Source organism: Micromesistius poutassou (assembly GCF_964030765.1).
Source record: "Micromesistius poutassou genome assembly, chromosome: 5".
Taxonomy (NCBI): domain Eukaryota; kingdom Metazoa; phylum Chordata; class Actinopteri; order Gadiformes; family Gadidae; genus Micromesistius; species Micromesistius poutassou.
In genome coordinates this window covers 1,880,174-1,907,787 of record NC_140275.1, presented here as the reverse complement: position 1 = coordinate 1,907,787, position 27,614 = coordinate 1,880,174, and the positions used below count along the sequence as shown (strand labels likewise).

The following is a 27,614-nucleotide window of genomic DNA, read 5'->3' as shown; positions in this document are numbered from 1 at the left end:
TTTTCATGCAAACAACAATCCAAACATTGACACACACACACACACACACACACACACACACACACACACACGAATAGTGTTGAAAATTCTATTCATTTTGTACGTCATTTGTTCTTGACTGAATGAACGTTTGGATGTAAACATGCTTATATCCCCAACTGCTTTTGTGGTTGAAGGTCACTACAGTACAGTGAGAACAAGAGCAAACTCATCCATCCATCCCAAACTCATGACCATATCGATCCTCATGATGAAAACATCATCATTTTGTTACATTACGTTTACCTCAGTCCGCTCTACTCCAATCACTTGAATGAGAAGAGTGAGGGTTTCTCGAGCAGTGAGTCTGAAGTGAGACCTCATTACAGCGACTCGTCCCGCTGCAGAGGGGGCGTGTCCAGGGATCCCCTGTGGTTTGCATTCAGATCGCTCCATTGGTTCTGTGTCGTGATAGGGGCGGGACTATAACCTGGCACGTATGTCCTGTGATGCAGGCCTTCCTCACAGCTGTTCCTCTCATCTTGTCCTCCTTTCCTCCCCCCTGCCTCCCTCTGTCTCTCTGTGTCCCTCTGTCTGTCTCTTTCTTTCTCTCTGTGGTTCTGTCTGTCTGTCTCTCTCTCTGTCTCTCTCTCTTTCCATGTGTGTATTGCCCTGTCTCTGTCTCTCTGTGTCCCTCTGTCTCTCTCCCCCTCCCCCCCTTTCTCTCTCTCTCTCTCTCTCTCTCTCTCTCTCTCCCTCTCTCTCTCTCTCTCTCTCTCTCTCTCTCTCTCTCCTGTGTGTGTGTGTGTGTGTGTGTGTGTGTGTGTGTGTGTCTCTCGGCCCCCCTGTGTGCTGTTTCAGGTACCAAGAGGAGTACAGCATGGACTCCACCAACGCCCAGTAAGTCCCCGTCTGCATCATGCTTGCATGGCATGGCAACGGGAATCGAACCGTGCACACTGACACACTCTTTATGTGATCTCATTTTGATCTGATGGATGTTATCACTTTTGTAATTGTAATCAGGGTTGCTTGTTCACTGATTTGTGATTGTTGAGAAATTAAAATCCAATCGCGACAGGGGTGACTTGAAGCCTACCTTGTTAAGGTTATGTCTGTCGTGACATTACTGCATGTAGTTAACAAAAAAAAAAGGCCATCTCCACGGGTTCACATGTCAACATGTCAGTGTTCCCCCGTGTGAGGGACCTGTGTGTCACAACAGAGGAGGAGGAGAGCGCTGACGCCGCTTCAGTTCCGCTCTCGGCCTAATGAGCATGTCACATCACTCCCCTAAATGACACTGAATGCATACATTAGAGTCATATATTAAGGTCAACTTAATATATGAGGGAGAAAAGGAAATTGTGAAAATGTTCTCAATCTGGACCATCATGTAAATGGACTGCATTTATACATCTAACCAGTGGCCACTCAAAGCGCTTTACAATGATTGCCTGACATTCACCCATTCATGCACACACTGACGGCGGCGTCAGCCATGCAAGGCGACAGCCAGCTTGTCTGGAGCAGTCAGGGTGAGGTGCCTTGCTCAGGGACACCTCGACAATCAGCTAGCCGGGGATCGGACTAGAAACCTTCCGGTTACCAGTCAACCCGCTCTACCTCCTGAGCCACATGCCGCCCATGTCAGAGTGATCGAAGAATGTTGAAGACTCTCGACGTCTCCTCTCGACTGCATCACTAGGGCGGAGCGTGAATATGGAATGAGGGTGATTGATCAACATGAGACAGCCCGTTGCGCAGTATGTTATTCCTGGCAGCGTGCGACTCCAGAACAAAGCAGGCGACCGCGCCGTCCTCCCTTGCGTGGTGCCTTTGTTTCCCTGCGCTATTCACGAGGCCCTGTGTGTAGGAGGCTATGTGTGTATGTGTGTGGGTGTGTATGCGTGCATGCGTGCGTGTGTGTATTGAAGCTGACGTCCGCTCACGGGCCTGTTCAGAATCTAACGCACGTTGTTGTTGATGACTGGAGCCTGGTCCTCAGGGACGACCCCAGCAGTGGGTCCTCGGGGGGAAGACACTAAGTAAGTGGAGGTGCGGGACTCACAGAGTCTTCCCGTCCGTGTCAGGGCTCTGCCAACATGGGCAGGGCTCTGCCAGCTTCTTCTCCTGTCAGGGCTGCGTATACAGCTTTATACAAACACTCAGGCAGACACAAGGCTCTGTTCCCGTCTGCGCTGCAGAAGGGGCAGCCTACTCCACTCTGTACTCCTCTCCGCGATCACAGTAGTCTGTGCTCGGCGATATCATCGGGCATCGTTGTTTAGGCTGCTGCGGAGACGTTTACGGTCAGGTGTTGGATGTGGCAGCATTGTACACAGCAGAGGAGAAGCCAAACCAATGCCATGGCTGAACCGGTGGAATTAACATCCAGGTGAGCAGCACGATGTCAGCTTGAATGGGTCTTGGGCTTGATATTCGTAGGAGTCTCCACCAGCCCTGGTGTCAGGCCTGCACCTGAGATCCACCATGTTTGGACCGCTGAGCTGGTCAGAGGGACCAGCTACCGAGACACTACCAGATCTAGGCTGACCATTCATGTTGAGCGCTTGTATGAAGAGACACTGCTGCATGTGTGTGTGTGTGTGTGTATGTCTGTCTGCGTGTGTGTGTGTCTGTGTGTGTGTGTGTGTGTGTGTGCGCTTGCGTGTGTCTGTGTGTGTGATGACCCTTACCCTTCGTATAAAAATGTATGTTATGATATTATGGAGAAGTACACACCAGGCTACACGACTACACCAGTACAGCGACCTGATTGGTCAGAGTTGAGCTGCAGCTGTATTGTCTATTCCCAGTTGCCTTGGCAACCCGTCTAGCGCATTACCCACTGTTTTGCTATTGCTTAAGTTTGACCGCATCCTAGATTGAACGTGATATTTTTAAATGACACACTTACCGCATGTACCCTTGAACAAATCTCTTGCATCATCTCCACCCCAGCTCTCCCATAATCAGATTGATCCAGGCCGCACATAGCAGGGTTCATGGACAGTTAATGGACAGTGCATTAAGAGACGTCTGGGTCTTGTCTGAAGAACTTTATTCAGTCGCTGTTACTCGCCTGGTTTCCATGTGTGAGGGTTTATGTTCTACGGTCTTACGGGCATCCCACGCAACAACTACACACTGTGACACTCTGTGTTGTGGTCTGCAGAATCATGCAGGGTTAGCCCCAAACACACACACACACCCACACACACACACACACACACAAAACATAGACAAACACGTACAGACACACATAACACAGATACAAAGACTAACATGTGGAAGAATGTACCTGACTGATAGATTGATACATGGTGCATTGATGATGATGTATAGGGTAGTAACTATAGTAACTGTCTCTCTCTCATGCTCTCGCTCTCTTTTTCTCTATCTCTCTCTTTTTCTCTCTCCCGCTCTCTCTTTTTCTCTCCCTCTCGCTCAATCACTCACTCTCTCTCTCACTCTCTCTCTGCCAATTTTTCTTTCTCTCCATCCATTTTATTATTAACTGCACCCTTTATGAAAGGCTTGAGGCCTGTTAATATTGTTCCTCTCTAACCCTTACCCCTCTCCTACCGCCCCTGCCACTATATCCTCACCTCTCTCTCCTTCATCTCCTCTCCTCCCCTCCCCTCCCTCTCCTCTCCTCTCCATCTCCTCTCCTCTCCTCTCCTATCCTATCCTCTCCATCTCCTCTCCTCTCCTCTCCTTTCCTCTCCTCTCCTTTTTCCTCTCTCCTCCTCTCCTCTCCTCTCCCCTCTCTTTCGCATCTCATCTCCTCTACTCTCTCCTCTCCTCCCCTTTAGCTTCTCTCCTCTCCTCTTCTCTCCTCTCCTATCTCCTCTCTTTCCTCCCCTCTCCTCTCCACTCCTCTCCTCTCTCCTTCCCTCTCTCCTCTCCCGATTCTCTCTCCTCTCTCTCCTCTCCTCCCCTCTCTCTTCACCTCCTTCTTCCTCTCCTCTCTCCTCTGTCCCCTCTCTCCTCCTCTCTCCTCTCTACCCTCTCTCCTATCCTCCTCTCCCCTCTCTCCTCTCCTCCTCTCTCTCCTCTCCTCTCCTCCTCTCTCTCCTCTCCTCTCCCCTCTCTCTCCTCTCCTCTTCTCCTCTCTCTCCTCTACTCTCCTCCCCCTGCTCTGCTCTCCTCCTCTCCCCTCTCTCCTCTCCTCTCCTCCTCTCGCTCCTCTCCTCTCCCCTCTCTCTCCTCTCCTCTTCTCCTCTCTCTCCTCTACTCTCCTCCCCCTGCTCTCCTCTCCTCTCCTCTCTCTGCTCTCTACATTGAGTCAGACTGAGCAACATTCCCCAGTGCTCCTCCACACCATAATGTGTGTTTTCCCCCCTCTGCTCATTAGGGCCCACATCACTCGACCCCCTCATGTACCCGAGGGCTGATGAGGCGGGCGCAGGGGACGCTGTATCTACGATGCGTTTTAGTACTCCTGCACACATTAATCTCAGTGGGGAGGGGGAGGGTGGCAGTGTTGTGGTAGTAATAATAAAATGGATATAATGAGCCTATGTGATATTTATAGCAGAGTACTTCACGTATAATGGCCGTTACCGGCTAATGTCCCCGAATTGGTTTGGGAATAACATGTTTTGGCTTAGATTATTGAGTACACGGGATAAAATGCATGAAACAGACCTGAGGACGTGTTATTAACTGCTCTGCAGGTGATCTATCAGAGAAGGCATTAACAGCAGACGGCAGTATTGACTCAGTGGACGGCTTCATGAAGTAGACCAGTGCCTAGAAGCTGACAGGGTAGTACGGCCTCTGTGGAGGAGATGTAAGCCGAGTGGCTCTGTGCTCCCGTCCTGACACTCTCGTTCTGCCCAGCCTCAGCAGTCTGCTGGGGGACGGGAGGCCCTGGAGGCTCCAGGTGGGGAGACGTTCATGTTGTCTCCTCTCCCTGCGGTCCCCATTACCCAGGTAGTGTATCTGCTGTGACCGAAATCGACATCACATGGATTAAAGTTATGTGTGTATGTGTGTGTGTGTGTGTGTGTGTGTGTGTGTGTGTGTGAGTGTGTGTATGTGTTAGTGTATGTGTGCGCATGTATGTGTGCGTGTGCGTGTGTGTGTGTGTGTCTGCATGTTTATCCCTTATTAAAAACCGAACGCCATGCTGATACTAAGGTGTGTTTGCGTTGTGATGAAGCACGTTAATCAGCTGGTAGCTACCTTCATACCTTCTATAATTTACACACCTTATTGAAGTGACAGTATAGCTGTGGTAGTATCACTGAACTGTAGAATTAACTCTCTCAATCTCAGTCTCTCTCGCCCTCTCTCTCTCTCTCTCTATCTTTTTTTTCTCTCTCTCTCTCTCTCTCTATCTTTTTTTTCTCTCTCTCTCTCTCTCTGGTCAGTGGTCTATCAGTGGTCTATGTGGTCTATCGCTCTAAAACATAAAGTCAACCACAGCAGGAAGTTATGAAGCATAACGTATTTAATGTATTGTATAATAGGGGTCTCCTGCCCACTCTTCCCACTCATGTAGAATAGTCATTTTTGTTATTATCATAATGATCAAGTGTTTATGGCTTATGGCTGTGAAGGGGGCATAGAGGGTCTTATCCAGAGATGCTCTCTGGTGGCGGGGGGCCTCTGAGGTACCGGTCCACCTGTTGGCCTCTTCCAGAAGCAGGTGCTGTGTGTTGATTCACACACCTGGCCGTGCGAGCGGTCATGTCCTCCAGACTCCAGGTCCCACACTAATCACCCGGTCTGGAGGTCTTTCTGGTTCATCCTCAGGGACCGTAGCGGACGGTGTGTCCTGTCTGTAGGATAACTGACGACCGAGGAACTGGTCTGAACCGGGTCTGACACATCTGAAATTAGGACGGGAGGTTCACGATGCAGACGGAGCAGATGGCTGGGCCTCTGGGGCGGAACGCAATTAGGCAAATTCTTGAGAACAAATTGTGTATTTTAATATTTGAGTGAAACGGTGTGAAGCGGGGAGAGAGGGTCGGGGGAAGTTGGAAGCATCTCAGGTGGTCAGGTGCGCAGCTGTACGCAGAACGTGGTGTGCGAGATGCTGGGCCGCGTGCTCAGTGTGAACTGCTCCTACAGTGAGCTGAGCTCAGTGGTCTGCTGGTGAATGGACGCTGCGGTGGCTCTGCACTGAGTTGTTGTGTTTGGGGATGAAGGGCCGTGAGAGACGAGGCGTGGACAGAGACACGACCTTCAGACAACAGTGGATGGGATGTCCTATCCGTTGTGAATCCCTGTCTCCTATAACCATAGGCCATGTTTGTTAGGAACGAGTTTCCCCGTCCTGTCTTTACCCTGTCCCAAAGTCTGACCATCTGCGTATTATTTTGCTGAGGTGTTATTTAAACTTGTTTTTTTAATTTCCTCATTCTTAATAGAAGGGTAGAAGCCTGACATGGATGGCTGGCTGGGAGGCACTGCGGCAGTTGTACATACTCGGTTCAGCGTACTTTCTTATCCGTCCGGTGTGCAGCAGGCCAGCCCAGTTTGTACCACATTATGCTGGGTTGAATTTGTGTTCGACAAAGAACCTTACTTAGACATCCACTGCCAACAAACAAAATACAAAACCATAGCAGAAGTGAAAGTACGTGCTTGGATTGGAGAATTTCTCCAAGGTGTCTGCCTGGTGTATCTGCTGAAACCTTTCTTCAGGTAGCCGGATAAAGGGCCACCCGGGGGCTACTGGTTGTGAAGCGGAGCGTCTGATTAAACAACTGCAGTGATAGTCTGCTTTTGCTGATGCCAGCATGGAGAGAAAACTGTAATTGATGGTAAGGAAGGGAGTGGGATGGGGTTCCGTTGATCCTATTTACAAGGCGTTCACACTGGGTAGGGTAGCTGACGCCCGAAGACAAGAAGCAGTCACACATTTCTATTTTGATGTGGAGGAGGAGGTGGAGCATTAAGGGAGGGTGTAGTTTGTGTGTGTGTGTGTGTGTGTGTGTGTGTGTGTGTGTGTGTGTGTGTGTGTGTGTGTGTGTGTGTGTGTGTGTGTGTGTGTGTGTGTGTGTGTGTGTGTGTGTTTTTGTGTTTGTCTTGGGTGGGGGGGGGAGTTCCACTGCTAACATTGCTGGGTCGATTATAGTACAAGCTCATTCAGCAAGCCATTCAACATATAGTACATTTTGATGAACACCTTTCAGTTTTCCAATAAACAGACTCTTTCTGTTGACCTTTGGGTTTGTTATTCTTGTATTTTATCAATAGCTTCTCACAGTTCAGAAAGCCCTCTGTAATGTGATGTATAAGCCGGTTAACCAATGTGGTAGTGCATGACATAACCTCCTTTATTATTCTTACCAGGGTACATGCATACAGTGGTGTTCTGCTGTAAATAAATACACTGCAGTTATACAATGTTTTTCTAACCAGTGGCGACTCATAGTGCTTTACAATACTGCCTAACATTCACCCATTCCTACACACATTCACACACCGACAGGGGTGTCAACCACGCAAGGCGACAGCCAGCTCGTCGGGAGCAGTGAGGTTTAGGTGTCTTGCTCAGGGACACCACCACACTCAGCTAGGAGGAGACAGGGATCAAACTAGCAACCTTCCGGTTACTAGCCAACCCACGTACCACCTGAGCCACATGCAGCCCCCAAACAGTTGCATTGTGGTTTGAATATTAATGTTATGCATGTTACCATTCAATTTTTTAATCAACATTAGAGTCGGACAATAACTCGCATGAGCAACATGCACAATTCAACCTGGAATCACTCTATGCATCTGCAGGTCTGGACGACAGCATAGCCCTGCATTATTGAACACCTGCCAGAGCTCCACACCGGGGGAATACATTTCACGATTAATATTTAGTCCAATAACAAAGAATGGACCTGGTAGAGGTGGTGATGATGTCATCTCTCCTCCTGCACTGATGGGCATCCTCATGTGAAACCTGACCCCAGAAGATTAAAAACAAACAGAGCAGCTCACTGATATTCTGTGATCTCTGGAGAGAGACTCATGTTGAACTCGGCGGGGCACGGCGATGTCTTGAGGATGAAGGTCACACCTGAGAAAGACGCAGACACCGTGTCAGAGGGGGCCGGATCCACAGGTAGATTGTCACGACGTGATGATGTCGTCTCCTCCTGCACTGATGGGCGTCGTCATGGTAAACCTGTCACCTAGGAGATGAGGTGACACGAGGCCAGCGGCTTCAGATCTGCGGTCGGCCCTAGATGTAGTTTGGTTATGTTTGGATGATTTTGTCAGTGAACTACAGTATATATTACATATATCGGTAGCCTCAAAGCATTATTCCCTAGGTCACATTTTGGCCAAATTGTGATGTCTAATCAAACTCTACTCTCCTAACGCTGCTGATTCACCGTGCCTCATTGGCTATATCCTAAGCCAATCAGACTGCTTTTTACATTCTACACTATCTGCCTAAGTCATTTGACTTAGGCATCAACCTCAAAATATGACTATATTAAATGTATATTCTTGTACAAATATATATATATATATATATTGTATGTGATGGGGATGTGCTATGGGTGTTGAGGTCTACAACTAGTGAGTTCCCTGCCTCTGAAACCTCATGAGAACACACCAAGGATGCGCTACAGCGGAGAAGGATGCGCTACTATGCCTCTTTCATTACCACATGCAGGATTATCTTGTGTGTGTGTGTGTGTGTGTGCGTGAGAGTGGTGTGTGTGTGTGTGTGTGTGTGTGTGTGTGTGTGTGTGTGTGTGTGTGTGTGTGTGTGTGTGTATGTGTGTGTGCGTGAGAGTGGTGTGTGTGTGTGTGTGTGTGTGTGTGTGTGTGGGGACTGGACTCACTGTGCATGTGTCCTTGTTTCTGCAGGGTGCAGGTGGAGTTCTATGTGAATGAAAATACCTTCAAGGAGAGGCTGAAGCTGTTCTTCATCAAGAACCAAAGATCAAGTGAGTACAGGGCTATATAGGATTTGCATATTATACTATATATATATATAGTAAACAAGTATTTAAGTATGTTGTTGTCAGGCCCTTCTGCAACATCAGTGCTGTTCTGATGTTGTATTCTTTGTTTGTATTCTGTGTGTGTGTGTGTGTGTGTGTGTGTGTGTGTGTGTGTGTGTGTGTGTGTGTGTGTGTGTGTGTGTGTGTGTGTGTGTGTGTGTGTGTGTGTGTGTGTGTGTGTGTGCGTGCGTGCGTGCGTGCGTGCGTGCATTGCCAATAGTTTATTGGCAATGGTAGCTGTCGGCTGGTTGTAAAGAAACGCGAGAGAAAGACAGACAGTAAAACAGTCAGACAGACAGACAGATACAGAATACGACAGGAAAATCGAATTCTAATGTCCCACCTTCCCCCAAGCTGTGTCCTTGTCAGGTACCATATTCTACCGCTGTCTCTGAAGAGGTTATGTCAGTAGTGTTTTTTGCGAATTGGACGGGTAACCTCAATTAAGACAGCACCACCCAGTGGCCCATACGTGTAACTGCATGGAAGCTGCGAAGTCGGTGAAGTCTGTGTGCGACCATTGGTGCAGTTCATAAATGTCCCTCTCGGTTGCATAATATAACTGCTTCATAGTAGTGTTTGATGAAAATCACGGCCTCAACCCGTTGCTTCTGTGAATGGGGAAGTAGAAACACAGATCCCGGATCAGTGATTTAAATGGTAGGCTACACCTTTTTTCTTCTGCGGAGTCTTCTGCGGAAATTGAGCTGAAGTTGGATACCTCAGACTGCGATGTCTCACTGCGCGTATGAGGTGCTCTGCTATATTAGAAAAGGGCAGAGTATGACCCGCTGTAACTTTTGTAATTGAGAGTGGTTATGATTGAGTTTAAATGCTCACATACATAACATATAGAGGAACAGGCTGCCAACGCAACACCGAGCTGCGCTGTGACTCACGGTGGACTGCAGTGTTGTCTGAAAGGTTTGACTCACACTTTATAAACCAGCGTCATAAGCACTTAGAAGACGCTGCGGCGGCAGCTACCAGGGGTGCACGGTGCACCTGCTGTCATAAGATGTCATGAGTGAGAGATGACGATGGTCACCTGCAGACCGGCCCACTCAGGTCCATCTGACGGCGGACCTGCCTCTCAATATAGACGCGCGGTGAAGTTACGCAAGCGAGGGTTTGGTTTGTACATTATAGTAGGCCTAGATTTTTTAAAGATGTTGCCTACACCTTTCAGTTTTCCAATAAACAAACTTATTCTGTTGACCTTTATGTTTGTCATCCTTGTATTATCTCAAAAGCTTCTTCGCACCTCAGAAAGCCCTCTGTAATGTGAATTGGTGTGATTTATTATTAATCAATGTGGTAGTGCATGACCTAACCTCATTATTTTAACTTTACCATATTAATCTTACCATGGTACATGCATACAGTGGTGTTCTGTTTAACAGTAGCATTGTGGTTTGAAAATTAATTTTCCATTAAGTTTGCGTTCACACACACGTGCTGGTGAGTGACAGCAGAAGGTGAGCACGTTTTTTTTTTCCCCAGAGCTGTCGGTTTCTAATATTCTGTAGAAGCAGAAAAGCTTGAGCGGTGGGTCAGCAGAAATGATCTCTCGCTTACTTCAGCCAAAACATGAGAGAAATACATGCACGCATGTCTTCTGTCTTGAAGCAAATCCATGCTTCCGTGTATATTTTGAATGTAGTTTGAACATCAGCCTCACAGTACGGTGTTTTTTTTGTTTTTTTTCTGCGATCGGTCGACAGGCCTGAGGATCCGACTGTTCAACCTGTCCCTGAAGCTGCTGACCTGCGCCCTGTACGTCCTGAGGGTGTACCTGGAGGACTCGGTGCCCGACGATGAGACCAGGTGAGACCTCCGTCATGGATCAGACACTGACCTGTGAATGATGCTGAATGATGCTGCCGTCTGGAGGTTTATTTTGTGTGAGAATAAGTAGGCCTACTGCTGGTTGTCGTTCACTAAGTCACTAAGTCTCCATTAAGTCTCCATTGACTATCAAGAATCGTTTTTAAGAAAAAATTATACATTTATACAAAATTATGCAAATGTGTAAACATTTGTAAACATTTATACACATTTCCAAAAATCGATTAAAATATATACACATTTATAAAAATTTATAAAAATGTATGTATACATTATAGGCCTACAGATATCCATTTTTAAAGATGTAAACAAGCTACTGAAAAGGCTTATTAAATATATGTGTATGATTATTACATGGACCATTACCGGACCTTGGTCAACTATGGTCTACTGTTGGTCAAAGTGTACCAAACTCTAGACAGGGAAGCGTGTGATTGGTCACTCAGGGCAGTGGTCCAGAACCAGCAGATGGCTCTCTTGTGCTTTCTGCCGCCCCTGTATTTAGGGCGGTTTATTAGGGGAACACGACGACTTATGTAACTTATCTTCTGAGGGGAAACACACACACACACACACACACACACACACACACACACACAGCCTTAATGTCCATGGTGTCTTCTTCTTCCCAGTGTGAACTGCACAAACAGCAGTCTGAGCAGTTCAGATGACTCTCCAGAAATCAAGTGGTAAGTTCCTGACACACGTCACCTCACCGTTTATAAACCCGTTGTGTTACCCATGATTCAACCATGATTATTATTTATTTTAAAGGGAGTTGATCTTCTGGGTGAGCAGAAAGACTCCTGTGTGGGCGATACAGGTGAGCGCACTGCGTTTGAGCTGGGACACTTACACGACCATGTGGCCTCAGAGCCTCCCCCGCTGGGGTCTGTGGACACGTAGCCAGTGGACGCGTTAGCCTCAGCTGACGTGTCTCCCCTCCCCCCCCTCTCTCTCCCTCCTCCTCCCCAGGTCACTGTGGCCTTAATCAGCTTCCTGGAGACCATGTTGATCACGTACCTCAGCTATAAGGTGAGCCATGGGGCAGAGCGTTTACATTTACATTAACCTCATTCAGCAGACGCTTTTATCCAAAGAGACGTACAATAAGTACATTTGTCAGAAGAAAGAGAGACAACAATATATTTCTGTCGGTACAGTAAGGATGTTCACAGAACCAAGCACTAACAATCACTGGGTAAACCCATTCTCTGTATTCAACAAAGATAGCTAGGATAAGACGCTACATGATGCTTAGTACTGTTTTTAACTGCCAGGACGCACAACATACAATAAGTCCATACATTAAGTGCCAGGACGTAACACATACAATAAGTGTGTAAGAGGTGTGTGTGTGGGGGGGGGGGGGGGGGGTGTAAGGTGGAGGCTATGCAGAGTCAAGTCTCACTCATGTGAGTCTTGAGTCTTTTGAGGAGGCTGGTGAGCGCTGACCCACACTGCTCTTTTTCTTCCTGCTTCAACAGCTTTACTTTAGTAGGACACAATTCATAACACCTTCTTCCATCCACGTTTCCCAGACAGTGGGCAGTGAACCTTTTAACAGAGTTGACAAGGTGTTGGTTGTGTCATGTCTGTGTGTATGTGGGTTCTACGCTGTCTTCTACCGTTATGTTTTACAGTATGTGGTTCGTTCCCATGCTGAGCTTGATGAGGTCATGCTGAGCGGTCATTGAACTGTTTCTATCTGAATCTATTTTGTGTCTCTGTGGCGGTGGAGAGTTATGTTACAGATTATGGGGAACACTCCAAATCTGTGTTTGGACTGCATATTTCTGCTGAATATAATATATTGATAACCTGGCATGAAGTGCAATATAATCACTCCTACTATACTATCAGACATCAGGCTGATATCCAAAAATGTGCATCAGATTTCTTGTCCAGACATCTATTATGAAATCCAATCCCAATGTGAACAGGATATATTTAATATTGGTGCAGTTGCATCACTTTGTTGCATCACTTTGTTGCGTCACTTCGTTGTGTCACTGCGTTGTGTTACCCCTCGTACACACGTGCGTTTATTTCCAATATGCTAATCTAATCTAATAACGCTGCGTCTGCCCAGCAACACTGCTTGCCAGTTGCGTTGCGTTTCTGGTGATGCAATGCATTGGATTTATGGAACGCATGCATCAGAGCAACTGCGTAAACATGGAAATATCAAAATATCAAATTGTGTGCTAGCTAGCTAGATATTCAATTGAATAATAGGAGATGTGAGCGCTGAGTTGAATCTCCTTCTTATTTCGAGTATATTTGTGCAGCAGGCGTCACTGTGGGGAAAGTGTTTAAACAAACTGATTCTGTGGATTCACGGTTCCTGTGCAAATATTCCCCCAGTGCACTACTGCTATCATGACAAAATTCATTTTTTCCAGCTTTATTTTCTTCATATTGACTTTGTTGTAAAGCTGTGTCTTTGCACAAATGTGAATTGGATGGCCAAATCCCTGAGTGTATTTCATCTTTACAATCCATGTACAGAGTGACGTAACTAAGGACATACATGTTCACGGGCCATTATGCAAACCATGATTCTATAGAGCTCAGTCAAGCATGCGGGAGTCTTTTGTCAAACACGTTCCACAGACGGAAAAGTCCATTAACACACAAGCAAATAGGCCCGCTCAATGAATTATATAGGGCCCCATTCATTAGGTCTCGCCTTGTTCCTGCTGTTCTTCTATGTCACTGAAAGGACAGCTTTCTGGTTCATGAGGCTCGTTCGGTGCTTTGACCCTGGACTTTGTTTGGTACCTGGTGTATTCCTATGAACAGGTTTTCTGGGAATTGTAGTGATGGTAAATGGTAAACTACAATTTCCATAAAACCTGGGTTGAAAAGCGCTTCATAAATTTTATGAAGCCAGAGCTGCCAACTCGCACGGTTTCACCGTGTGACACACATTTTTGCCTGCTTACACACGTTCACACGCCACACATCCACTTTCTCACGGCAAAAAAAAACTAAAACACTCGTCCGTCTACCCCCCCCCCCCCCCCTCAACAATTTCGATTGCCCCCCCCCCCGCCCCCACAGCCAACATTTACACCTGCGGACCCTGCTATAAGGTATGCATTACAAGATTCTACAGAATCTCACGCCAGCGAAAACCCAAAAGTTGGCAGCCCTGGAAGCGCTTTTCTAACCAGTGGCGACTCAAAGTGTTTTACAATATTGCCTAACATTAACCCATTCATGCACACTTTCACCCACTCACGGCGGAGTCAAACACGCAGGGCGACAGCCAGCTCGTCGGGAGAGGTTAGGGTGAGGTGTCTTGCTCAGGGATCCCCGGCTAGGAGGAGCCGGGGATCAAACTAGCAGCCTTCCGGTTACTAGCCAACCCGCTCTACCTCCTGAGCCACATGCCGCCCCACTCGCCGTAGTTATTTATCCCAATGCTTTTTGTTCACGTCCTCTCATTGTCCCGTCATGATGTCGTCTTTCCAGGGGAACATTTGGGAGCAGATCTTCCAGATGTCCTTCATACTGGAGATGATCAACACGGTGCCATTCATAATCACAGTAAGTTACTGACTACTATACAAGTGCTACATTTACCCTGCCAGTTATTTATATCGTACTATCACTCAGTGCTTTTTTAGGTATTGTCACTTGACGATGGATGATAGATGATTGATGACTTGATCAATAGATATAGAATGGAGGATGTAGGAATGATTTGATGCATGGATGAATGATTGGATGGCAGATTGAACAGTTTTAATCTCTTCACAGCTCTGCTGATATCTGTTGAGGAACAAAGATTCAGTTTATGCCGCGATCTGATTCAAGACTATTGGCTTCTATGTTGCCTGCAGGAAATCACTACAGTGGCATGTGATTATAGCATATTGATATCGATCCCTTATGCTCATTATCGGGTTTGCCCTCGGTGCATTAAAGTGGTCAATCAGCGCTCTCTCTCTCTCTCCCTTCTCCTCCAGATCTTCTACACTCCACTGAGGAACATCTTCGTCCCCGTGTTCCTCAACTGCTGGTTAGCCAAGTGTGCCCTGGAGAACATGATCGTGAGTACACTGGAGACGTACGCGTTGAGAACGACTCGCTGCCGGTCTCCCATCCCCACGTTGTGCGGACTTGCAGGGATTGTTGCTGTGAATGAAATGTCCACGCTGCGGTCCATTAGCCGCCCGTCACTTGGCGCGGCCGTGGCTCTGAACCGGGAGGAACAGCTGAACGGAGCGCGGGTCCACCTGCCAGCATGGAGAGAGCAGATGGTCCGGTGCGGGGCCAGGATGCTGCGAGGCTGGGAGGATGGGGGAGGGGGGAGCGGGGGGGGGGGGGGGGGTCTGGCACGGAACACCAATGTAACGTAACCCCAGTGATGAGCTGATACATTTCACAACTTGTCTCTATTCTGTATCCAAGGTGGTTGTGGTGTGTGTGTGTGTGTGTGTGTGTGTGTGTGTGTGTGTGTGTGTGTGTGTCCATCGGTATATCTATCTATCCATTTCTTTCTCCATCTCTCTGTATCTGTCTGTCTCTCGCTCTCTCTCTCTCACTCTCTCCTTCACTCTCTATCTCTCTGTATCTGTCTGTCTCTCTCTCTCTCTCTCTCACTCTTTCCTTCACTCTCTATCTCTCTGTATCTGTCTGTCTCTCTCTCTCTCTCTCTCTCTCTCTCTCTCTCTCTCTCTCTCTCTCTCTCTCACTCTCTCCTTCACTCTCTATCTCTCTGTATCTTTATGTCTCTCTCTCTCACTCTTTCCTTCACTCTATCTAACTGTCAGATAGAGTGAAGTCAGTCAGTCTGTCTGTGACTAGGTGTGTGTGTGTGTGTGTGTGTGTGTGTGTGTGTGTGTGTGTGTGTGTATGCATGCATGTTGAGTATGACCCTGTGTCTCTCCCTCCTCTGCAGAACGACCTGCACCGAGCCATCCAGAGGACGCACTCGGCCATGTTCAACCAGGTGCTCATCCTCATCTGCACCCTCCTGTGTCTGGTGTTCACCGGGTGAGTCTCTGGCCTCAGCCCTCCCCACCGCCTCACTCCCTCCCCGGTCAGAACACTCTTCCCTCTCACCACAGGAGTGTGAACGCGCACCAGTAGGGACATGTGATCAGTTCCAACACGATGACCACAGCGATAATTATCCTTTTTTTCAATTATACGCAACATTGGATTGTATCTTCCAATGCACCGATTCTCATTCATCCAGAGTCTAATTTTAACGAACAGGAGGGGTTGGGGACGGGCTTGAGCGCTAGCCAGCCGTAAAATCAGCTCAACGCTCAAGAGAATCCACCAGAAGGTTAACATGCAATGGATCCAGAAATCAATGGTCGTTATCTGACGCACAGCCCGTAAACGGGAGCGATTTTTCACACACCGATTCTGACTTCTGAAATGAGGTTTGGATTCAGTGCTCTGAAAGCTTACACTCTCACTACAACAATGAATGTATCCACACATTTTGAAAATGAGGAGAAAATGGAGAGATTTTAGGGGAGTATTCACTTATCTGGCCCCTCACCCTTCTCCACCTCTCTCGTAGCTTCTGAGAGAATGGATTCATCACCAGAGACCGCACCTTTGCTCTGTAACTAATATCTGAAACTGCCCATCCAGACTCAATCCATCTAGTGAATATTTAAATTGTTTCATTCTGGTATGATCTTACTCTAGCTGTAACTGAAGCTCCAGCTCCGGCCACTAGAGCGCTTGCGCTAACGCAAAAACATAGAATGAACCCAGACAGAGTTAAGAGAGGCAGTGAGGCTCATCAGCCAGGGGAATCCACGGGAAGTGTCTGTATCATAATCCCTTAGCAAACCCATCATCAGTTAAATCCACCCAGCCATCTCTCACTTAATCTGCTTCAAGGGAGACCACCTTTTAAAAATGTTCTCTCACGTGAACAGGACCATTGGGTGTGTTGTTTATGGATATCATTAACTCACCGTCGCCTACTAACGTAGGTGTTGAGAGTCAGTATGGAAGTAGTGTGGTACCTAGCATGTTGTTTAGTGCCATTTGGTCCCATTTATTGGTTTGGAGACAGAGCAGGTAAGCAAAGGAAAAGATTTCAGATTTCCTTATTGTCTTTCAAAAGCTATTTCAGAAGATCACCTTCAGACACACCTGGCTCACACTTTAAACACATTGAATAATATATATTTGCTAAAATAAGGGTGTGGTTTATGATGTGTTGTGATGTCTGATATCTTATAATCCTGTTTGCTTTCCGGTAGCTATAAAGTCAATTCTACAACCTCTGTGACCCATGCAACATTTGCGATAATAACAAAAGAATACTGTCATGCCGACAGTTAGATGTGTGTTGTGCAGTTTCACAGCTCAATAAAAAGCGTTTGTTGGGGACGTTGATGGAAGTGTGAATGAGGGATTTTTTTATAGGCAAAATAATAATAATTCAATAAAAAGAAGAAGTGAGTGAAGTCGTCCGTCCCTCCCTCCCGCAGGGCCTGTGGCATCCAGCACCTGGAGCGGGCGGGGAAGCACCTCTCCCTGTTCAAGTCCTTCTACTTCTGCATCGTCACCTTCTCCACCGTGGGCTACGGAGACGTCACCCCCCAGATCTGGCCCTCGCAGCTCCTGGTCGTCTTCCTCATCTGTGTGGCGCTGGTGGTCCTCCCGCTGCAGGTGAGGAGGAGGAGGGTGGTGATGAGGAGGGTGGTGATGAGGATGGCGGTGATGAGGATGGTGGTGATGAGGGTGGCGGTGATGAGGGTGGCGGTGATGAGGGTGGTGGTGAAGAGGAGGGTGGTGATGAGGGTGGCGGTGATGAGGGTGGCGGTGATGAGGGTGGCGGTGATGAGGGTGGTGGTGAAGAGGAGGGTGGTGATGAGGATGGTGGTGATGAGGATGGTGGTGATGATGGTGTTGAGGATGATGGGGACAATGAGGATGATGACGTGACGATGAGGATGGTGATGATGATGAGAATGAGGTTGGTGCTGATGAAGATAATGAGGATGATGATGATGATGATGATGATGATGTTGAGGATGGTGATGATGATGATTTTGATGACCATGATTACAAGGATGATGAGGATGGTGGTGATGAGGATGAGAATGAGGCTAGTTCTGATGAACATTATGAAGATGATGATGATGATGATGATGATGAGGATGAGAATGATGATGATGATGGAGATTAAACACTATAATAACAATGTTATGGATCGTGAGAGTGGCGGTGCGTCATTAGACGAGAGATCAGAGAGATGGGCGGATATTAAACTGGGAGCAGGATATTAGCCGCGGGAGGTAATGGGCGGCTGGGAGTCCGCTGGGCCTGCTGCCTCTTGCAGAACCAAGCGATACAATCATATCATGTAATATGATATTATATTATGTTGTATCTTTTTATTATTGTATTATAAACTATCAAAAAGCTTCTGTAAATGTCAGCACCATGTCGGCTGGCCACTGTAGAATGCATTTATTAGAATGCCCTTCTGAAGGCCACATCCGCTTCTGCAAAGTAGTCTTCTCCGGTAGAATATACTGTATATCGTAAACCACACAGGAAACGTAAGGCGTATCTCCGCCCCCTCGGCTCCTGGTTCGCAGCCCGGGCTCTGTGCCGTCGCCTCCCCAGAGCTCCTGCTATGACATCGTAGCAGAGCGGTACTTACAGCCCACGGTGGCTGTGCAGAGAGCAGTAACCTTAAGCAGTAAACACCAGCCCTTTTATCACCAGACGTTACGAGGCCCCGGGGACGCGGGCGACCCGATGCTCCAGGGTCAACAGGGGAATAGGATCACGATCACGATCACATCAACCTGTGTTTATATGCTCTACATTTTGGATGTAGCCCATTCGATACGGTCTGTCTGTCTCTCTGTCTATCTATCTGCCTGTCTGACCCTCTGTCTGTCTGTATATCTGCCTGTCTGTCTTTATTGAGAAAATTTATGTTGACAACTTTATGTTGTTGTGTTTACTTTGATGGTTATAGAACGTTGCTGTTGCTTGCTTTGTTGATGATGTCATTGTTGTTGTTGATGATGTCATTGTTGTTGTTGTTGTTGTGGTGGTGGTCAGTTCGAGGAGCTGGCCTACCTGTGGATGGAGAGGCAGAAGTCCGGGGGGAACTACAGCCGGCACCGCGCCCAGACGGAGAAGCACGTGGTGCTGTGTGTCAGCTCTCTGAAGATAGACCTGCTCATGGACTTCCTCAACGAGTTCTACGCCCACCCCAGGCTGCAGGTAGGCCTCACCACAGGCTGCTGGGCCCGTGGCCCTCCACCTGGGGCCCTCCACCTGGGGCCCTCCACCTGGGGCCCTCCACCTGGGGCCCTCCACCTGGGGGCCTCTCCTGGGGCCCTCCACCTGGGGGCCTCTCCTGGGGCCCTCCACCTGGGGGCCTCTCCTGGGGCCCTCCACCTGGGGGCCTCTCCTGGGGCCCTGAACCCTCCTTGGGGCCCAGACCCCCTCATGGGCCACGTGGCTCTCCACCTGGGGGCCCGGACCCCTCCTGGGGGCCCAGAACCCTCCTGGGGGCCCGGACCCCTCCTGGGGGCCCAGAAGCCTCCTGGGGGCCCAGAATGACCTGCAGATCTGGGAATGGATATATAAAAGTGTGTCTACTACGTGGTGATCCTGGCTCCTGTGCGTTGTGCGTTGTAGGACTACTACGTGGTGACCCTGTGTGTTGTGTGTTGTGTGTTGTGTGTTGTGCGTTGTGTGTTGTGTGGTTGTGCGTTGTAGGACTACTACGTGGTGATCCTGTGCCCTACGGAGATCGACATCCAGGTGCGACGCATCCTGCAGATCCCGCTGTGGTCCCAGAGGGTCATCTACCTCCAGGGGTCCGCGCTCAAGGACCAGGACCTCATGAGGGCCAAGTGAGGCCCCAGCACGGCACCTACACTCAGGCACTGGACTGGGCTGGGCTGGGGCTGGGTTTAGGGTGAGGGTTTAGTTTTAGGGTAAGGGTTTAGTTTAAGGCTTAGGTTTAAGGGTTAGGTGTAGGGTTTGGGTTAGGTTTCAGGGTTGGAGTTTGGTTTTAGGGTTGGGTTGTGTAGGGTTTGATTTGATTCATAACAGTCTCTCAACACGTGTTCACATAACGTTCTAATAGACATTCTTGATGAAATCCCCTCCTAATGAGGTGTGAAATCGGGCCTGACACCATTGACTCCATTGACTCCTAGTGTAGGAAACTCCTCAGTTCCCCCGGTTCCTCTCACACCGTCTCAGCTCCTTCATTTGCATGTTTCAGAATGCAAGCGATGAACTCCTGGCTCATTTTACGCTTCAGAATTCTGCTTAAAAGCGACCTGGCCGGCCGTCTCGGGACAGGAACCCCTCTGGTGCTGCTCTCAGACGTCCTGCTAATGCCTTCATGTAGCAGAAGGTTTGTGATGTTCGACATGCGGATGGAGTCTGATCAAAGGGGAATAGATCAGTGCTGGTGCACAGCTGTACACCCACTGCGGACACGACCACAGCGGACTCAATTCATCACACACCTTAATGTCAGCCACATCAAAGTCACTCAAACGCTGTTCGACAAATCACATGAGCAAGTTGTTCTCTCTCTCTCTCTCTCTCCGTCACTGTCTCTGTCTCTGTCTCTCTCTCTGTCTCTGTCTCTCTCTCTCCCTCTCTTTGTCTCTGTCTCTTGCTCTCTCTCTCTTTCTCTCTCTCTCTCTATCTCTCTCTCTCTCTCTTTCTTTCTGAAGGATGGACGATGCAGAGGCTTGCTTCATCCTGAGCAGCAGAAATGAAGTGGACCGCACAGCTGCAGTAAGACACACGCACACACAGCCACACACAGCCACGCACAAACACACACACACACACACACACACACACACAGCTACGCACATGCATAAACACACACACACACACACACACATGCACGCACACACGCACGCACACACGCACGATGCATGCACACACACACACACACACACACACACACACACACATGTAGCGATAGCACTATTTAGTAGTTATCTTTATAAATCCCTTAAAGGATGTTCCGGATGGCAGCAGCTTATCACCCCAGGAGTGATACTCCACCACACACCACTCAGGTTATTCCAGGGGAGCGTCAGTGTCCGTCCTAAGTTACAGCCCTATTACTGTCATATGGAGAGAGGACGGAGACCAGACACCATTTGACAGACTCACCGACAATGTTGAGCAATGAATGGTTTCATTATAGAACGTCTCTCTCTCTCTCTCTCTCTCTCTCTCTCTCTCTCTCTCTCTCTCTCTCTCTCTCTCTCTCTCTCTCTCTCTCTCTCTCTCTCTCTCTCTCTCTCTCTCTCTCTCTCTCTCCAGGACCACCAGACTATCTTAAGAGCGTGGGCTGTGAAGGACTTTGCTCCAAACTGTCCTCTCTACGTCCAGATCCTCAAACCGGAGAATAAGTTCCACGTGAAATTTGCGGGTAGGGTTCAAAACATTCTGACAGACATCCCCAACATTTCGGTTTAGTAAAAAATTCTGATAATTTTGAATAATACAAATAATTTGTTTTGTGTTGTTTTGTGTTTGTGTGTTATTTTGTGTTGTTTTGTGTGTTATTGTGTTGTTTTCTGTTGTTTTGTGTTATTTTGTGTTGCGTCGTTTTATTTTGTGTTGTTTGTGTTGAGTTGTGTTTTTTGTGTTGGATTGTGTTGTGTTGGTTTATGTTGTGTTGTATTGTATTGTTGTGTGTTGATGTCTGGTTGTGTTGCTTCGTCCTCCCAGACCACGTGGTGTGTGAGGAGGAGTTCAAGTACGCCATGTTAGCGCTGAACTGTGTGTGTCCGGCCACCTCCACGCTGGTCACACTGCTGGTGCACACCTCACGTGGACAGTGAGTACACTCCTCACGCACAACTGTGTGTGAGCGTGCGTGTGTGTATGTGTCTGCATGCCTATGAGTGTATGAGAGAGAGAGAGAGAGAGAGAGAGAGAGAGAGAGAGAGAGAGAGAGAGAGAGCGAGAGAGAGAGAGTATGTGTGTGTGTGTATGTGTGTGTGTGCGTGCATGTGTGGGTGTGTGCGTGTTTCTGACTGCGTGCTTGTGTGTGTGTGTGTGTGTGTGTGTGTGTGTGTGTGTGCGTGTTTCTGACTGCATGCTTGTGTGTGTGTGTGTGTGCGTGTTTCTGACTGCGTGCTTGTGTGTGTGCGTGTGTGCGTGTTTCTGACTGCGTGCGTTTGCGTGCATTATGTGCGCGTGTGCGTGCATGTGTGTGTGCGTGTGTGTAATGGCGCAGCATAGATTGATTCCAGAGAGCCTTTCTGGTGCCTGTGTGGTAAAAGTTGGAAGCTAGAAGGCATAGAAAAGTTGGAACTCAGAGAGAGCTGACTCATGCCTCAAACTGTCACAGGTCATTATTTACCAAGCCGACTTTGGTAAGATGGATCACGCCTCAAAGCACAGCCATAGATCCAGCGTTGTTCCTTAATGCCATACATTTGCCGTTGTTTTCTTGCCATCTTTGCGGATGGACAAACAATAAATGAGTGGGCTGGCGGGGTCCCCCCCTCCTGCCAGGCTGCCTGGGGGGCCGGGGGGGGGGTGTCCCCTCCTGCCAGCCCATCATCAAGAGCTCTGGCCAGGGCTGGGTGGAGGAGGTGACAGGCCAACGCTGGGTGTCAAGGCTGCTGGTGCTGGAAAGGTCAACACAGTGATTTCCATTTGTGGATCACAACCGGTTTGCACCGATCTTCCCTGACCTTTGTTAATCGTTTCGGAGAGAGAGAGCGAGAGAGAAAGACAGATAGAGAGAGAGGGAGAGACAGTGAGAGAGAGAGAGTGAGAGAGAGAGAGAGCGAGAGAGCGAGACATATAATTGAATGAGAGGCGACCCCCTAGCAGAGGTTATTGAACTGGCCCGTCTTGCCCGTCACTCAACCCGTCGGAGCCGAGAGCCGCCGAGCTGCAAATCAAGTTGAGTTTTTTACTTCCGATGTTGAGGAGGAAATTAAACTTTACGGGGGAAAACGACCCAGGCGGGGATTGGAAAGGGAAATCAAGTTGACCCAGCGCCAAATGCGATGCCTTAACTCAACACACCCAGCACCTCGCCTCTCATCAGCTGGCCGGGAACAGCTGGAGGGGCGCCAGCTGTGGAGGAGACGGCTGGGTGGTTGTTAAGAGCACATCCGTTTGTCCGTAGGGGATCAGAGCAGACACGCACAAACACAATCAGTCTGGCACACTCGGAATGACCTCTTTTAAATCTGCTTTTTTATAATTTAATATTATATAATATAATAATATTATATATATAATATATAGTATAATATTATTATACCCAGATTTTGTTTTCTCTGCTTTGTTAGTTTGTGCTCTCAAACGGCGCCATGGCTGCGTTGACGCCTGTGTAGCCGTGTGTCTGAGCTCAGGCTGCACGCAAGAGAGTAGAAACACAAAGCTAGACTAAACACACTACTGGACGGTGGGCGTTGGCCTCCTCTCCCTACAGTCCGGTGTTAGCTTAGCCGCTAGCGCTGGCGGAAGGAGGCGAGGACCCGGGTTCGAGGCCCGTTGGAGGCCGGACTCCACCTGTGGAGCGCTTTGTGACCTTCTGCTTTGTCGATAAAGGTTTGTGTTTTCACTGAATCCCGCTGTCTGGGTCGCAGGGAGGGCCAGATGTCCCCGGAGCAGTGGCAGAGGACCTACGGCCGTTGCTCGGGCAACGAGGTGTACCACATCAGCCTGGCCGACAGCAAGTTCTTCGGGGAGTACGACGGGAAGAGCTTCACCTACGCGGCCTTCCACGCCCACAAGAAGTCAGTGGTCCCCCGCGAGGGGCGTGTGTGTGTGTGTGTGTGTGTGTGTGTGTGTGTGTGTGTATGCGTATGTGTCTGTCTGTTTGTGTGTGTGTGTGTGTGTGTGTGTGTGTGTGTGTGTGTGCGCGTGTTGAATTCTAATGCATTGTTTCTGATGTATTGAAGAGATTCCCTGAGTGTTATTCATCAGCAGAATCAGCAGTATGAACAGAGTGCGGGGTAGCCGTGGGAGAATTACGGTTATTCATTCGCTGTTGTCCTTCAGATCCCTACGGTGCCAACGCATACGGCATAGTGTACAGCCTCGCCAAGCAGAATGCCACGCAGACATAGGGGACAAAGAGCTTGTCATACGCCTTAAATCAAAGCCTTATTTCTAAGTGTTTCTCTGGGGGTTAGTCTTGAGAAAGACCTTCTGCGTGATGGATCGTTTCATTTGAAGTAAGCGCGGGGGGGGGGGGATCATAGTCATCACCTCTGCTAGTAACCCTCGTTGGGCGGGGGCCGCCCTGCAGGTACGGTGTGTGTCTGATCGGAGTGAAGCGCGAGGACAACAAGAGCATCCTGCTGAACCCGGGCCCGCGCCACATCATGGCCGCCGCCGACACCTGCTACTACATCAACATCACCAAGGAGGAGAACTCGGCCTTCATCTTCAAGGAGGAGGAGAAGCACAACAAGGGCATGTCCGTCTCCGGCCTGTACGACGCCCCCTCCAGGGGGCTGCCCGTGCACAGCATCATCGCAAGCATGGGTGAGAGAGGCAGGGGGGAGAGAGAGAGAGGAGAGAGGGGGAGGGGGAGAGAGGGGAGGGATAGAGAGGGGGGGTGAGGGGGGAGAGAGGGGAGGGATAGAGGGGGGAGAGAGGGGAGGGGGAGAGAGTGAAGGGGGAGGGAGAGAGGGGGGAGAGAAGGGGGAGAGAGGAAAGGGGGAGAGAGGGCGGAGAGCGGGTAGGGGGAGAGAGGGGAGGGATAGAGGGGGGGAGAGGGGGAGTGTGAGGGGGGGAGAGGGGGGAGGAAGAGAGGGGAGGGTGAGAGAGCAAAGGAAGAGGGAGAGGGGGGGAAGAGGGAAGGGGGAGAAATTAAAGGGGGAGGGAGAGAGAGGGAAGGGGGAGATAGGAGGGGGAGAAAAGGATGGAGAGAGTGATAGAGAGAGAGAGAGTGATAGAGAGAGAAAGTGGTAGAGGGAGTGATAGAGAGAGAGTGGTAGAGAGTGATAGAGATAGAGAGAGAGAGAGGTACAGAGAGGTGTTTAGAGAACGATGGGTGAACAAAGACGATCTGTGTGTCTTTGTTGACCTTCATCAAATATCTGCAGAGCTCGTTCAAGCTCAGTGTGAGCACTAGCAGATCTTGTTTTGTCGCTGTTGGGCTGCTGTACACGTGCTTCTGCAGACTGATACAGACGGGGAGAGGCCTGCTCTGTATTGCTCACGCTCTGTCGATAACATGCTTTGTGTGTCTCATGCTTTGTCTCTTTCATGCTTTGTCTTTCCTTGGCTGGCTGACATCGTTGTGTTGTGAATTTCTTTGCCGTGTGAAAGTTGATCAGGCGACTGCTTATGGTGAGTTGTGTCGAGTTGCTTCCTGCATGACGCTGACGCACATGTTCAGTGATATATGTTCGACGTGCATACCGTCTCAGCTCTTTGATGTCGCCTGCTGCTGCTGCTCGATAACTAAAATGTAAAGTCATTGATTATTCAAATGGCGACGGACAATGTGACCACTTCATTGATCCCAGCCAGGCAATTTCTGCTCTGCTGTTCCGACCGCATCGATCACAGCTGAGGAACAATACGTCTCCCCAAACGACACCGTAAAACAGCAAACCACAGAGGACCATACATAAAAGCAATCTGCCCTTCAACACTCACCGCGTTTTCGTCGATCAACATAGTAGCCACAAAAAAAAAACAGATTCAATTAAATTCAAAACTACCACACGGACAAGAAGGGTGGGTTGTTTCCCCGATAGTTCAAAGACAACGCAACACAACAGAGGAAGACAACACATAACTGAACACAGGCACAACAAACATAACTATATATAGAACAGCGCAGTAGGGAATGATCTGGAAGGAAGGACAGTGTAATGAGGTAAATAGTAAATGGACTGCATTCATAAAGCGCTTTTCTAACCAGTGGCCACTCAAAACACATTCAAATATTGCCTGACATTCACCCATTCATGCACCCATTCACACAACGACGGCTGAGTCAGCCACGCAAGGCGACAGCCAGCGCGCCAGGAGCAGTCAGGGTGAGGCGTCTTAGGGACACCTCGACACTCAGCTAGGAGGAGCCGGGGATCTCACTAGCAACCTTCCGGTTACCAGCCCACCCGCTCTGCCTCCTGAGCCACACGCCGCCCTACATCAAAGACTACGTAACACAACAGGGGAAAGACAACACATAACTCAACACACAGACACAACAACTATAACTCTAACCAGCTCAGTGCAGCAGGGTAATGGAATGACCTGGAAGGAAGAGGAAGGTTTAACGAGGTGAGCGTCGGTACGGCCCGGGGGGGAGATTGGCCGAGGAAAGGACTTCCTCCTTAATCTCGTCGACAGCGGTACATAAACAACATTGACATCACGACCTCATGGTTCCAGGAACAGTGGCCATCGATCTGCAGAACCCTGACCCCCCCGAGGACACCAGCAAGCTGGCGCCCCCCACCGAGAACGGGGGTGGGGGGGGCAGCCGGCGGCCCAGCATCGCCCCCGTGCTGGAGATCGCCGACTCCTCCGCCATCCTGCCCTGTGACATGCTCAGCGACCAGCTGGAGGACGAGACCAACCAATCGGACGAGGAGGGCTCCGTGGGCTCGGAGTGAGTAGCCAATGGCAGGCCACGGAAAGGGGTAGAAGTGGGAGGGGCTCAGAGTGAGTAGCCAATGGCAGGCCACGGAAAGGGGTAGAAGTGGGAGGGGCTCAGAGTGAGTAGCCAACGACAGGCCACGGAAAGGGGTAGAAGTGGGAGGGGCTCAGAGTGAGTAGCCAACGACAGGCCACGGAAGGGGTAGAGGTAGGAGGGGCTTAGATTCACGCATATTTATATATAGATATAGATATAGATATTGATATAGAGAGCCAGAGAGAGAGAGAGAGACAGATAGACAGAGAGACAAAAACACAGACAGAGCGAGAGAGTACAGAGATAGAGAGACATCAACATCCATCTCGTCTCCTGTCTGTAGCTTCCAGTGGCAGAAGCAAAGTCGTGCATTAGCTCGACACATGTTGCTGTTTTTTCCTCCAGTTGCCATTATCGTTACAGGCGTCCTACCGGGACCGAGGCCCAGCGGGGGCAATTGATCGGCAGCAATTAGCTGAGACGCGACATTACCATTCCCATCGTGGCTGTGCCTGGGCCATGAACACTGTTTGCTAGCAGCTTGTATAACTGAAAAGATCAGACGGAGAACTGCAGCGAACACCACACCACACCGCAGGCCAGCACTTCTGCTACCGCTTTATTATTCAGGGGGAGGTTGTTTCTGGACACGGCGGTCCTTTTAGATGGCCCCGCCGTTGTCGTAACGACGTGGTGCGCAGCTGCTGGTCCTGATGCGAGTGGCCCGGGAGGAAGGGGGGGTGGATGGGTCGCGGTGCTCTTTAATGCGCGGCCTGATGTTTTAATGCAGTGGGCTCGTGATGAACGAGGTCCTGGATGAGAGGTCTGCGCCACGGAGGGCTAACCTTTCATAAGTGCACACCCTTAGGGGTGAGGGTTAATGCTAGCCCTTAGTTCTCCATCACCGGCCTGACAGCCTGGAGCCACGCAGCAGCTAAAGCTCTTTTTGATTCCTTTTGTACGGTTTAATAACCATGGAGGCCAGACTGGGACAGACCAGTCTACATGGTGCATAGTAACCATGTAGGCTAGACTGGTTCAGACTGGGACAGACTGGACACATGGTGTTTATAACTATGTAGGTCTCTGTCCCAGTCCGTAAGGGCACTGCAACTGGTCCGTGGGATAATGATTTAAAATTGAGATACAGTCACACTTATGGCTATGTTATTTCAAACGTAGATGAC

The 27,614-nt window shown here is 49.1% G+C and overlaps 1 protein-coding gene across 1 annotated transcript in view; it reads left to right on the top strand.

The window, feature by feature from the left end:
• Positions 1–27,614, top strand: part of LOC311343939 (potassium channel subfamily T member 1-like) — a gene marked incomplete at both ends in the record, with an annotated part of 62,100 nt that overhangs the window by 20,430 nt on the left and 14,056 nt on the right. The window contains 18 exons of the mRNA XM_084468898.1: positions 8,818–8,897; positions 10,679–10,781; positions 11,435–11,491; positions 11,577–11,625; positions 11,778–11,837; positions 14,283–14,357; positions 14,780–14,863; positions 15,715–15,809; positions 17,279–17,459; positions 18,870–19,034; positions 19,536–19,672; positions 20,513–20,576; positions 21,120–21,228; positions 21,531–21,639; positions 23,414–23,563; positions 24,079–24,317; positions 25,107–25,127; positions 26,184–26,403. Coding sequence (XP_084325024.1) covers positions 8,818–8,897; positions 10,679–10,781; positions 11,435–11,491; positions 11,577–11,625; positions 11,778–11,837; positions 14,283–14,357; positions 14,780–14,863; positions 15,715–15,809; positions 17,279–17,459; positions 18,870–19,034; positions 19,536–19,672; positions 20,513–20,576; positions 21,120–21,228; positions 21,531–21,639; positions 23,414–23,563; positions 24,079–24,317; positions 25,107–25,127; positions 26,184–26,403 — 1,998 coding nt within the window. The remainder of the gene's footprint in view (positions 1–8,817; positions 8,898–10,678; positions 10,782–11,434; positions 11,492–11,576; positions 11,626–11,777; positions 11,838–14,282; positions 14,358–14,779; positions 14,864–15,714; positions 15,810–17,278; positions 17,460–18,869; positions 19,035–19,535; positions 19,673–20,512; positions 20,577–21,119; positions 21,229–21,530; positions 21,640–23,413; positions 23,564–24,078; positions 24,318–25,106; positions 25,128–26,183; positions 26,404–27,614) is intronic.